This window comes from Epinephelus lanceolatus, chromosome 18, assembly GCF_041903045.1.
Source record: "Epinephelus lanceolatus isolate andai-2023 chromosome 18, ASM4190304v1, whole genome shotgun sequence".
NCBI lineage: Eukaryota > Metazoa > Chordata > Actinopteri > Perciformes > Serranidae > Epinephelus > Epinephelus lanceolatus.
This window is the reverse complement of record NC_135751.1, coordinates 16,910,402-16,922,496: the sequence shown is the minus strand read 5'-3', so window position 1 is coordinate 16,922,496 and position 12,095 is coordinate 16,910,402. Positions and strand designations below refer to the sequence as shown.

General features: G+C 41.4%; 1 protein-coding gene across 1 annotated transcript; it reads left to right on the top strand.

The window, feature by feature from the left end:
* Positions 1-319: 319 nt before the first annotated feature.
* dhx58 (DEXH (Asp-Glu-X-His) box polypeptide 58) lies at positions 320-5,507 on the top strand. The gene is made up of 12 exons (XM_033645022.2): positions 320-450; positions 672-862; positions 972-1,176; positions 1,323-1,513; positions 1,631-1,744; positions 2,802-2,934; positions 3,086-3,268; positions 3,381-3,631; positions 3,736-4,047; positions 4,137-4,327; positions 4,430-4,523; positions 4,620-5,507. The coding sequence occupies exons 2-12, from the start codon at positions 686-688 to the stop codon at positions 4,803-4,805; spliced, it is 2,037 nt and encodes a 678-aa protein (XP_033500913.2). The 5' UTR covers positions 320-450; positions 672-685; the 3' UTR covers positions 4,806-5,507.
* Positions 5,508-12,095: the final 6,588 nt, after the last annotated feature.

The window sequence follows — 12,095 nt, the reverse complement described above, 5'->3', positions numbered from 1 at the left end:
AGCAGTAATGGGGATTTCCTGCATTAGCACAGGCAACAACTGTAGGTTTCGTTTTCCTGATGTAATGAAAAGCAAGCGGGGCCCAGTAAGGGTGCATGCAAAGGACGTTTCAATCACTCTACAAAAAGACCTCAGCTGGGAGCCACTTGCATTGTCAACACATAAGATATAAATATAGACTTAGACCTGGCTTTATCAAACGCAGGGTGGTGATAGTCCTATTTTATGTCAGTGTAGTTGAGGCTTCCCCTGTCACTGCAGAATGAGGACTATCGGTTGTCCCTCTGGTGCCTCCCTCAGTAGGGCCATTTGTCTGAGTGCAAGGGGTGGTTACTTTCATTTTCCTGTCTCTGCATCACACAGCTGATCCCAACAGGATTTAAAACCCCAACATTGTCCTGTGTGCTGGCATTGGACAAGGAAAAGCTGAAAACTTCACACAGCTGACTGGTGAGTTATTACAGACTGACTTCTTATCAGCTTCATGATAAATGATACTGTACAATGATTCAGCATGCATGTCTCACGGAGTCCTTGTTTGTTGTCTCTCAAGAACTTTACCCTGATCTAGCCGGACTTTATGGTGTCAATAATTACAGTTGAGATATACTGGTATGATCTAATGTGCCTTTCTCTCTTCCTCTTTGTAATTGTGATGTGTTGTCAAACAGGAGAAAAGTGCAGGATGGCAGATTTTAAGCTGTTTGAATACCAGGAAGAGGTGGTTGAAAGAGCTCTTCGGAGAGAGAATATAATAATTTGGCTGCCGACAGGAGGTGGAAAGACCCGTGCTGCTGTGTATGTGGCCAAAAACCACTTAGAGACCACACCACGGGCAAAAGTGATGGTCCTGGTAAACAAGGTACACAGAATGCACACAAAAGACAGGACAGGATAATTTATATCATAATAACAATACAACCAGTATCATCAGACATAATGTGTTTTTTATGTGTTTTTCTATACTGTAGGTTCACCTTGTGGATCAACATTACAACAAAGAGTTCAAGCCTTACCTGGGCCGTGACTACACCTTGACACCAGTCAGTGGAGAGAGTGAGGAAAAGGACTTCTTTGGGAAAGTAGTGCAGGACTCAGACGTGATCATCTGCACAGCACAGATCTTGTATAATGCTCTGACTAATGAGGAGGAGTCCAAACATGTCGAGCTCTCAGGTCAGTAAAAGCAAGCCTAAATATCCATAATTATACTGTTGTTATGACAAGGTGAGTTGATGTGGAACCTGGAATGGAGATAGAGATTTTCTAATGTAGTCACAAATAGAAACTGTAACCTCGATACATTTCCTGGTTCCTTACAGATATTACTCTACTGATAATCGATGAGTGTCACCACACCCACAAGGACTCAGTGTACAACAAGGTGATGGCATGCTATGTGGAGAAAAAGTTGAAAGGAGAACGACCATTGCCACAGATCCTGGGTCTCACTGCATCACCGGGGACAGGGGGCGCAAGGATCCTGGAAACAGCTGTGGAGCATGTACTGCAGGTCAGGGCAGGTTTACCTATTTACCTTTGGGGTTTACTGAATTTGTCACCAACATGAGCTAGTTTGTCTGATCTCAAGATCTCACAAGTCTCTTCCTCCTCATTATTACCATCTCAGATTTGTGCCAACATGGACTCAGCCATAGTTTCAACTAAAAACTATGTCTCTGAGCTGAAGAAGAAAGTACCCAGACCCATCAAGACGTTTGACATCGTGGAAAAAAGGCTTCAGGTAAGCTGCTGTAGGATTTAATAGCATTAGCCATGAGGTTGCACATTGCGACCAACTGAATACCCCTTTCCTCACAACTCCCTTTCCAAGCGTGTCAGAAAAACTAAAGCGGCCTTCAATGTAAAAACACAAAAGGCCCTCACTAAAGCCAGTGTTTGGTTTGTCCATTCTGGGCTACTGTAGAAACATGACAGCGCAACACAGTGAGCTCTGTGGAAGAGGGCACACTCTCTACAAATAGGTATAGCTGCTGCTGGAGCAGCTACATGACTTGCTCACCATACCAACACATCAGTCCACTATCAGCCCCCTTCACCCCTTGGTCAGGAAATGGAAGCCCTGAAAAAATGCTGAGTCAGCATTTAGCTAGCCATGAAGTGTAGATTAAAAGAGAGGGGGTTCACTTTTTGGAAGGTACAAATACAAATGTGTACGTATAATTCAACTCCATACCATCTTTTATTATCAATTGAATTATAGAGCGTCTTCATGTTTCATGATTTATAAAATGGATTGTTGCTACGTTTTTGCCTCATATTTATTCACAACTGTCCGTTGTAGCAGGGTTCAAATAACTGTTGCGCTGGTGGGTTTGTCTTGTACTAGTGGGCACGGTCTGTAGGGGCGTGATGTGTAGGCTCCAAACTGAAAGTGGCCACAGATATAAGTCATGCTCCCTATGCAGATATGAAGGGCTCATTCTAAGCTGACGAAAACACCATTCTTAGTTTCAGGTGATAATACACTAATGAAAACATAATTATATATGCCAGTAGAGCCCCCCAAATCCTACACACTAGTCCTTTAAAGCGTTAAAACTGCTATTTTAAGATTTTTTTTTTAAAAAAAAAGGAAAATCTAAATAAAAACAGATGCTGTGGTAGACAGTAATGCACCCCTAATTACTACACACCCAAAATGACCTGGACACGCTGAGATAAATGGGCTCAAAAAGCAACATAACCTGCACTAACTTTCACCTGGATTGTCTCATATTTTAACAAACAAAAACTGATGCCATCAAAACAGTAACAAAGATGATATAATCATCTTTTAGGATCCATTTGGGGATCATCTGAAGCGCATGATGCAGATGATCCATGACTACATGGATCTTCCTTCAGACTTCAGACTGAGAGAGTGTGGCACACAAGAGTATGAAGCAGATGTGGTGATACTAAACCAGCGAGGTAAGATCACGTTTTTTTTTAACCTGTAATGTCATATTATGTTCACTTGTGATGGCAAGGAAAAACAAATCTGACGAAAATTAAATGCAAATTAAATGTAAAGGGTAAGCAATGCTTTGGTTGATGCTCATACATGATTTGCGTATATCAGGAATCAGACAGGACAACAGACTGGTGGCAGAATGTGCACTCCACCTCAGACAGTACAATGACGCCCTGCTCATCAATGATACCCTGCGGATGATGGATGCTTATCGCTCCTTGGAGGACTTCTACAACAAGCCCACCACAAAACTTGATGGAACAGACTACTTCCTGGAGGCACTTTTCCAAGGTTCACATCCAGAAACATTAGTTACTTTATATGTTTGGCCACGTGATTTTTATTTATGCTAAGCTTATGATTTTCCTCCATGCAAGCATTAATTAATCTTTTTTTTACACAGAGAATCAGGTGGAGCTGAAGACACTAGCAAGAGATTCTCGTTATGAGAACCCAAAGATGGGCAAACTTGAGAGCACTCTGCTAGAACAGTTTGGTCCAGGCGTGGAATCAAGGGGGATCCTCTTCAGTAAAACCCGTAAAAGCATCCACTGCCTGAATGACTGGGTCCTCACTAATGAAGCCTTACAGGAAGCTGGCATTAAGGCAGCCATCCTCACTGGAGCTGGCAACGGTATCACTTACATGACACAGGTGTGTTCATGTACGATCTATGAGTTTTAAGTCAATGCAGTTCAACTTATCTATGGATGTGTTTCTGATTTGTATGACTTATTCTTTACATGCTTTCCTTAAAGAACGAGCAAGCAGAGACAATCCGCAATTTCCGCGAGGGTAAACTCAACCTCCTGATCTCCACCAGTGTGGCGGAAGAGGGCCTTGATATCCCTGAATGCAACCTGGTGGTACGCTATGGACTGCTTACAAATGAGATTGCCCAGCAGCAGGCCAGCGGACGTGCCCGAGCAAAAGACAGTCGGTATTCTGTAGTCGCCCAGTCAGGGGGACGGGAATTGCGACGGGAGCTCACCAATGAATATCTGGAAGAGCTGACTGGAAAAGCCATCGCTAAGGTCCAAAATATGAGCCTCCACAAGTTTCGCACAAAGGTGAGGATGCGTTTGTCTGTCCATCTTCATCCTTTACTCTCACTGCTAAGTGTTTCTACCATCACCCTTTTATTCTTCTTCTTCTCCAGATATCTGAGCTACAAGAGGAGGCAGTTATTGGCAGAAAAATTGCAGAGAGCCGCAAAACAGAGAAGAGGAGTCGCAACACAGCTGCTAGTGTCCAGCTCTTGTGTCGAAACTGTTTCAGGTCTGTGGCCTCTGGCAGTGACATTAAACTTCTTGAAAAGGCACACTACGTCAACATCAATCCTGAGTTTAGGTGAGTTTAACTCTTTGTGGTGTTACAGTTCATGCAAAAGTATATTCAGAATCTTTACAAAATGCTTTCACTGTTCTAATCACGACTTATCTGTGCTATCAGGAACCACTACAAAGTTGGTGGGCAGGTCATGCTAGGAAGGACTTTCGAGGACTGGGAGCCTGGGCGTACAGTCAGTTGTAGAAACTGCAACAAGGTACATTGGGCCCCTGCCAAATACTAATGTAAAACTCAGGCAAAGACCGCTCAAGACAGTTCACCAACACAGTTGTATTCTTCTTTAAATTCACAGGACTGGGGATTTGAGATGAAGTACAAGAAAGCTGCCGTGCTGCCCAATCTAGCCATTAAAAATTTGGCCTTGCAGACCCCTGATGGCAGGACGACTGTGAAGAAGTGGAAGGATGTCCCTTTCACTGTTGACGACTTCAGCTTTGATGACTACTGCCAAGACAACTTCCCTGACCTCTTCGACTGAGATGCCACCACAAAGCTTTGTGTGGGTTCTTTGCTACTTCAAGTTTTTTTTAATCCGTTTTTGTCATTCCTGTCTGTTGCTGTTAGTTTGTCTGTGCTCATTTACAGAGAGCATCACTGTATTGTTTGAGGTGCTTATATATGAACACAGGCTTTCAAAAATGCACTCTTCACGTGCTCGCATTAATTGATGCTGTCGGGCCAGTGAGGCAGCAGTGTGCTAAAACCCATTACGCATCGATCATGCTTGAAATTAGCATGACAGCTTTGTTTATGCCTAAGGTCCCAACTCCCTTTGCATGTTTTTCTTTGCAGTTCCTCTGCTTCATCTCAAGTCAAGCACAGAACCAGAGCACACAATGAACTCTGCTGTAACATGAACCTTAACCATCAAGAACACTTGACATATCATCACGAACATGATTCCTTATGAACTTTTTTAGATATTTTAAGACGCTTTTAATTGGCAACTAAATTTTTACAGTTGATCCATTAGTATATACTGTACATGTACGTGTGCCTGTGAAAATCTCAAATAATTTATGTAAATATTTAAATGTTTTACACGATATGGGTACATTTGTTTTTGGCTGATTTTATGCTTTTACTCTATATTATTTTATGACAACTAATAATATGAATAAACTTCACTAAAGCTGAATGAAATTTAAATAAACACTCCTTTTGAAATGCCTAACAGAAATTCTTGAATTACTCTGCCTTCATTCACCACTAGGTGTCAGTGTTGGTTAGACAATCAGACACCATTTCTCGACCACAGACTTGCTGTAAACATGAGGTTGAGAAAGATGAATCTGTAACTCTCACACTCACCAAACTTTGCTGAGCCACCCTGGACCAAAGCACAAATTAAATGTTTGGTTACAGCCTCTAGATGTGTGTACACAACATCTGAAAAAGAAAAAATGTACTCAGTCAACAGGATTTTCACGCATTAGTTGTGATATAAACTGGTTTATTTTTATGTAACTGTTACACGTTTAGGTAGAAGCATTGTATGCACTAAAAGGAAACCACAATAGCTGCAAGAACTTCTTTTTGTAGTTCTCTTAAATGTTATGTGGTGAAATATTTTGACTGCTGCAGCTCAGTGCACAGCTTCTGCATCAGTGGATCAATACAGGGTTATGCGTTTCAGCTTGGATCATTTAACACCATCTGAACAGTCTACATAGAGGAACAGATGTATTAGACTTGCAAATGATCATTTAACACACTGGCTTCAAAGATACATTTTGCTGCATAATAACTTCACTGTTTCTCAGAACTCTCACAGCCTGATTTTAGCAATCCCCAAAAGACAAATTTAGCCAGCTAATTGCAGAAAACAGTCTCTGCTGAAGCTATTTAGTTTCATTTAGCTGCTGTGTTTACATACATGAATCAAGCGTGATATAGGCCTACAGCAACACAGCTTCAGCTATAATGAGCAGTTTTCAAAACAAACCCAGATTATGAAATAAAAACAACTGGCAAGGAAACCGTTAATTTCAGGCTGGCAGCAGTACTGGGTAGATTCACTTTTTGACCCACAACACATCTCTATATGTATCTCTGGGCAAGACACGATTAGGTCAGCCTCACTGTGCCACATGTGCCGTAATCCTTTCAAATCTGGCAGAGAGCTGGAGTCAGTAGTGCTACCATGGACGTAATCACACTAAAAACAGGCTCTGTTCCGGTGTCATGTCTGATTCAGATTCAGGCAGGCAGACAGAGGAGCTGTTCAGTGTATGATTTACTCTGATCAGGCTCAGGCTCTATAATCAACGCTGATTACTTCCTTTTACTTCTCAGCTCAACACCCCATGCATCTTAATTGCAATTAGCTCTCTTCTGAAATTAAAGCAGCTTGGAGTAGTTCAGCGAAGGATGATAACATGGTGTGTTGTGTGTTTGTGTGTGTAGGTGTGAGTGTGAATTTAGGCTGATGCGACATTTATAGCAGGCTTGTCATTGGTATCTAGGCCATACACGTCTCTCAGTCACTGTATATGTCCCATCTAGTGCATTCTTTCTAAGTGTTTCTAAATTCCCTGTTTTTGTGAGGGGAGGCACGTCTGACAGCTGAGATACCAGCATCACGTAAGATCCTATTAATCTACAGACACAATGTCTGAAATTTCCAATATATGAGACACTTCAATTAGAGCTGAAATATTAGTCAGAATATAGACTGTAAAGGAAATAGATATTATAATTATTGTAATAATTATTTTTCACGCAAAAATGCAAAAGAAAAAATGCTGGTTCCAGCTTCTCAATGTGAGTACTTGTTGCTTTTTTGTCATATATGATAAGTAAATTGAAAATCTTTGACTTGTCGGCCGTTGGTTGGACAAAAATATCCATCTGAATATGTCACCCTGGCATTTTTCACTATTTTCTGGCATTTTATTAACAAAATGATTAACTATTAAGACAATCTGTAGGTTTTTGATACTGGAAATAATAAAATACTTTTTTTGACTTCCTTTTTTGCATCTGGGTAAAGTTCAATTTAATTGGTTTTAAATGGTTTTATCACAGACAGCAAAGCTCCAGATATGAAGTGATGCCCCTAGAAATTTTTCATATGGGTGGCCAGATTGGGGCCTCTGAAAATCTTGGGACAAAAAGCCTCAACTACATTTTTAGGAATTTTATTATGCTATTTACGTATAGGCTGGTTGAAAACTTTCAATGTCAGTATGGAGAGTTTAGGAATTATCTGATGTGCATAGACTAATACCAAAGTTAACATTGTGAGTTTTACCACAATCCTATTTAAATGTGTTAAGCATCCGTACAAGTTAGGCGTTTCATCATTCTTGAAATAGGCTGGTTGTTCTTTCTATTAAAAAAGACAACAGTACATTGATTTTAAGCAACGTCTGTGTTTACCTTTAGCTGGATTCGGACATGTTCCTCTGCCTGTTGCTGCTCCCTCTCTCTCCTCGTCCGCTTTTTAATTTCAATGAGCTCTTCGTCCGTGTACGTCCGTGTACTCCGTGTTCAAATAAATAAAGGCGGTCATCAAATTCAAATGGCTCATCCAGATCCAGACTCAGAGAGTGAAAGTCTGGCTCTGAAATCTCACGTCTTGCAAGATTTGAGTTGTTGCAGGAAGTTACCGCTGGAGTGACCTTACAAACGCGAGGAGTTACCATGTTTGGAGTAGTCATGGCTGAATTTTTACCCAATTTTGACCAACTGGATCTGGATGAGCCATTTGAATTTGATGGCATGCATAGTTAACATATGCATGGTTGGTACCAATGTATGCCTTACATCTGTCTAGTTTCACAAGATATCACGCTATCTTAAAAATGCATGCACCGCAGCCTCTTAAAAACAGTGATGTCAGCCTCCATTTACACCACAGGGGACCAGCAAGTGTACCAAAGGGCCCCCCCCATGGGGGCGCCACTGCCTGCTCTACCTTTGGTATCGCTTTTAATATGTGATTGACAGGTCATTAGCCTAATTAGCTTCTTGTAATGGAGGCTAGGTGACCCGAGGACCTCTGTTTGTTGAACCATGCAAGAGATTCAGCAGACATCTGTCCAGTTGGCTGGATTTTTCACAATAAAACAGGATATATTCAGCGGGCATTTCCACCACTCAACTCAAGACAAAACAAACTGAGCTGGTAAATAGCATTAGTGCATGAAGCGCAGGTTGGCAGCCTATCGAATGGAGCTCAGCACCAGGTGAGTGTTTCAGCATTTATTGTGATTTGGCAGCTTATTCGTTAGCTACAGGTTTTACTTTTATAGCTGTAGTATAAAGTGTGACGTTAAACAGCTTGTTGGGATTCTTAAATTACGGTTAACCAACAGCACACAACATGAGAGATATAGGCTACTGACCTGTTTGTCCTGTCATGGCGTCTTGTTGAATGAGTCTGGCGCATGTGAGGTAATTAACATGTGGTCTCTCTGTGTCTGCACCAGGTGTGTTAATGAGGTTTGTTGCACTGAACATGTCAAGGCTGGTCTGTAGCAGTTTGACTTAACATTTTCAAACGCTCATTTTCCTGAAACAAAGTTCATCATGGCTGTTAATTTCTGTGTTAGGCATTGTGTGCCATGGTTCACATGTTGCTAGCTATAGCAGCTGGCCATGTTTGTTTGTCAGCCATTGATCTATTTCAATCAATTCAAATCCTATTTTTCACCTTAGTGCTGGCGAGACTCGTGCGCAGTTCATCCAATGACTTTATCTTCTTTTTTGGGTTAATTTGAAAGTTTTTAGATGCCGGAGGTGGAAATATTCAGTGTTTCACAAAAAATTGAAATAAATAAATCAATTAAAAAAAAGAATTAAAAAAAAAAAAAAGCAGTCAGAACCAAATCATGTTCCAAACACACAAAAATACTGTAGCTAATGGTGGATTTCTACTCTAAAGTAAGTAATTAACAATTTTTTTGATTAGCTTACTTTATTACCTTTTGTTTTTTTCTGTCCACTCTTATGGATGAAGAATCTTAAGGCAGAAATCATCTAATAGTAAAAGTGACAATAAATGATCTTAATAGACCTTTTTTTTCCAATAAAAAACATGATGCTTTTAAAACATATTGAATGTACAGTACAGGCCAAAAGTTTGGACACACCTTCTCATTCAATGCGTTTTCTTTATTTTCATGACTGTTTACATTGTAGATTCTCACTGAAGGCATCAAAACTATGAATGAACACATGTGGAGTTATGTACTTAACAAAAAAAGGTGAAATAACTGAAAACATGTTTTATATTCTAGTTTCTTCAAAATAGCCACCCTTTGCTCTGATTACTGCTTTGCACACTCTTGGCATTCTCTTGATGAGCTTCAAGAGGTAGTCACCTGAAATGGTTTTCCAACAGTCTTGAAGGAGTTCCCAGAGGTGTTTAGCACTTGTTGGCCCCTTTGCCTTCACTCTGCGGTCCAGCTCACCCTAAACCATCTCGATTGGGTTCAGGTCCAGTGACTGTGGAGGCCAGGTCATCTGCCGCAGCACTCCATCACTCTCCTTCTTGGTCAAATAGCCCTTACACAGCCTGGAGGTGTGTTTGGGGTCATTGTCCTGTTGAAAAATAAATGATCGTCCAACTAAACGCAAACCGGATGGGATGGCATGTCGCTGCAGGATGCTGTGGTAGCCATGCTGGTTCAGTGTGCCTTCAATTTTGAATAAATCCCCAACAGTGTCACCAGCAAAACACCCCCACACCATCACACCTCCTCCTCCATGCTTCACAGTGGGAACCAGGCATGTGGAATCCATCCGTTCACCTTTTCTGCGTCTCACAAAGACACGGCGGTTGGAACCAAAGATCTCAAATTTGGACTCATCAGACCAAAGCACAGATTTCCACTGGTCTAATGTCCATTCCTTGTGTTTCTTGGCCCAAACAAATCTCTTCTGCTTGTTGCCTCTCCTTAGCAGTGGTTTCCTAGCAGCTATTTGACCATGAAGGCCTGATTGGCGCAGTCTCCTCTTAACAGTTGTTCTAGAGATGGGTCTGCTGCTAGAACTCTGTGTGGCATTCATCTGGTCTCTGATCTGAGCTGCTGTTAACTTGCGATTTCTGAGGCTGGTGACTCGGATGAACTTATCCTCAGAAGCAGAGGTGACTCTTGGTCTTCCTTTCCTGGGTCGGTCCTCATGTGTGCCAGTTTCATTGTAGCGCTTGATGGTTTTTGCGACTCCACTTGGGGACACATTTAAAGTTTTTGCAGTTTTCCGGACTGACTGACCTTCATTTCTTAAAGTAATGATGGCCACTCGTTTTTCTTTAGTTAGCTGATTGGTTCTTGCCATAATATGAATTTAACAGTTGTCCAATAGGGCTGTCGGCTGTGTATGAACCTGACTTCTGCACAACACAACTGATGGTCCCAACCCCATTGATAAAGCAAGAAATTCCACTAATTAACCCTGATAAGGCACACCTGTGAAGTGGAAACCATTTCAGGTGACTACCTCTTGAAGCTCATGGAGAGAATGCCAAGAGTGTGCAAAGCAGTAATCAGAGCAAAGGGTGGCTATTTTGAAGAAACTAGAATATAAAACATGTTTTCAGTTATTTCACCTTTTTTTGTTAAGTACATAACTCCACATGTGTTCATTCATAGTTTTGATGCCTTCAGTGAGAATCTACAATGTAAATAGTCATGAAAATAAAGAAAACGCATTGAATGAGAAGGTGTGTCCAAACTTTTGGCCTGTACTGTATATTTTTTAATGTATTTGTCATCACGACTCAAAGTATCCTCAGTTTCTGATTATCTCTGGAAACCAGTATGTTGAAAACCCCCTGAGATTAATGTTCTGTGTACATAATCAATAAGATGCTTTATAAGCCTCCTTGGTAGGACGGGTCCTTCCAAAGAAGCATCCTTCAGAGGCAAGAGTCCTTCCTTTTCATTCAGTGAACACACATTGGAACAGGCTAACGAGTGTCCCCAGGTGTGTGTCATTAACCCTCTGGGGTCTGAGGTGGTTTCAAGGCTATTCAAGAGAAGGCTGAGACACGGGGTCAAACATGGGGGGACTGCACATGCGCAGTGTAACTTGAGCTGCGATGCTGGAGGGTGACAGCAGGGGCACTAGATAAAAAGCGCAGGATCCGCTCAGGCGATCAAGGAGTGCGCTTGGTTGCGGTCTGCTTGGACTTTTGGACGGCAGCTGCCTGAAGTTGTTGGAATTGCATCTCTGTCATTCTCACCCACAACGCAGGCCACCAGTGACAGTCCAATAATAAGCTGTGAAAATGACATGCATCCACATCCCCCTTATTCTGCGGTCTCACGCCATCTACTGAGCCTTTGAGGAAGTGCAGACCAGATTTTACTGCGCATGTGCAATCCCCCCATGTTTGACCCCGTGTCTCAGCCTTCTCTTGAATAGCCTTGGGTGGTTTCAGGAAACTGTGATAATTCTGATACTCTCTAATGTTGTACAATTTGAACAAATGTAAGCAGTATTTTCAGAGTCACATGACTTTTAGGGAGAATATATATTTCTGGATTATACTTAAAAAAAGCAAACAGGTAGGCTAAACTAAACTTTCGTGGCACTAAGCACTCTATCACTGCTGTAAATTAAGAATTTAACAAGTTATATGTTGTAGCTTAATCACAGTATTTTAAAAATCTCATTATTTGGCAGTGGAGAGCATAAATTATGAGGTTTCCGTCAGTAATTTTTTATGCTTGTATGATAAAAACTCCTGGAGATGTTTATCTCAAAATTGACATATCTAAATCCTGCAGAGCACTGCTGGCGCAGGTTTCACTGAAGT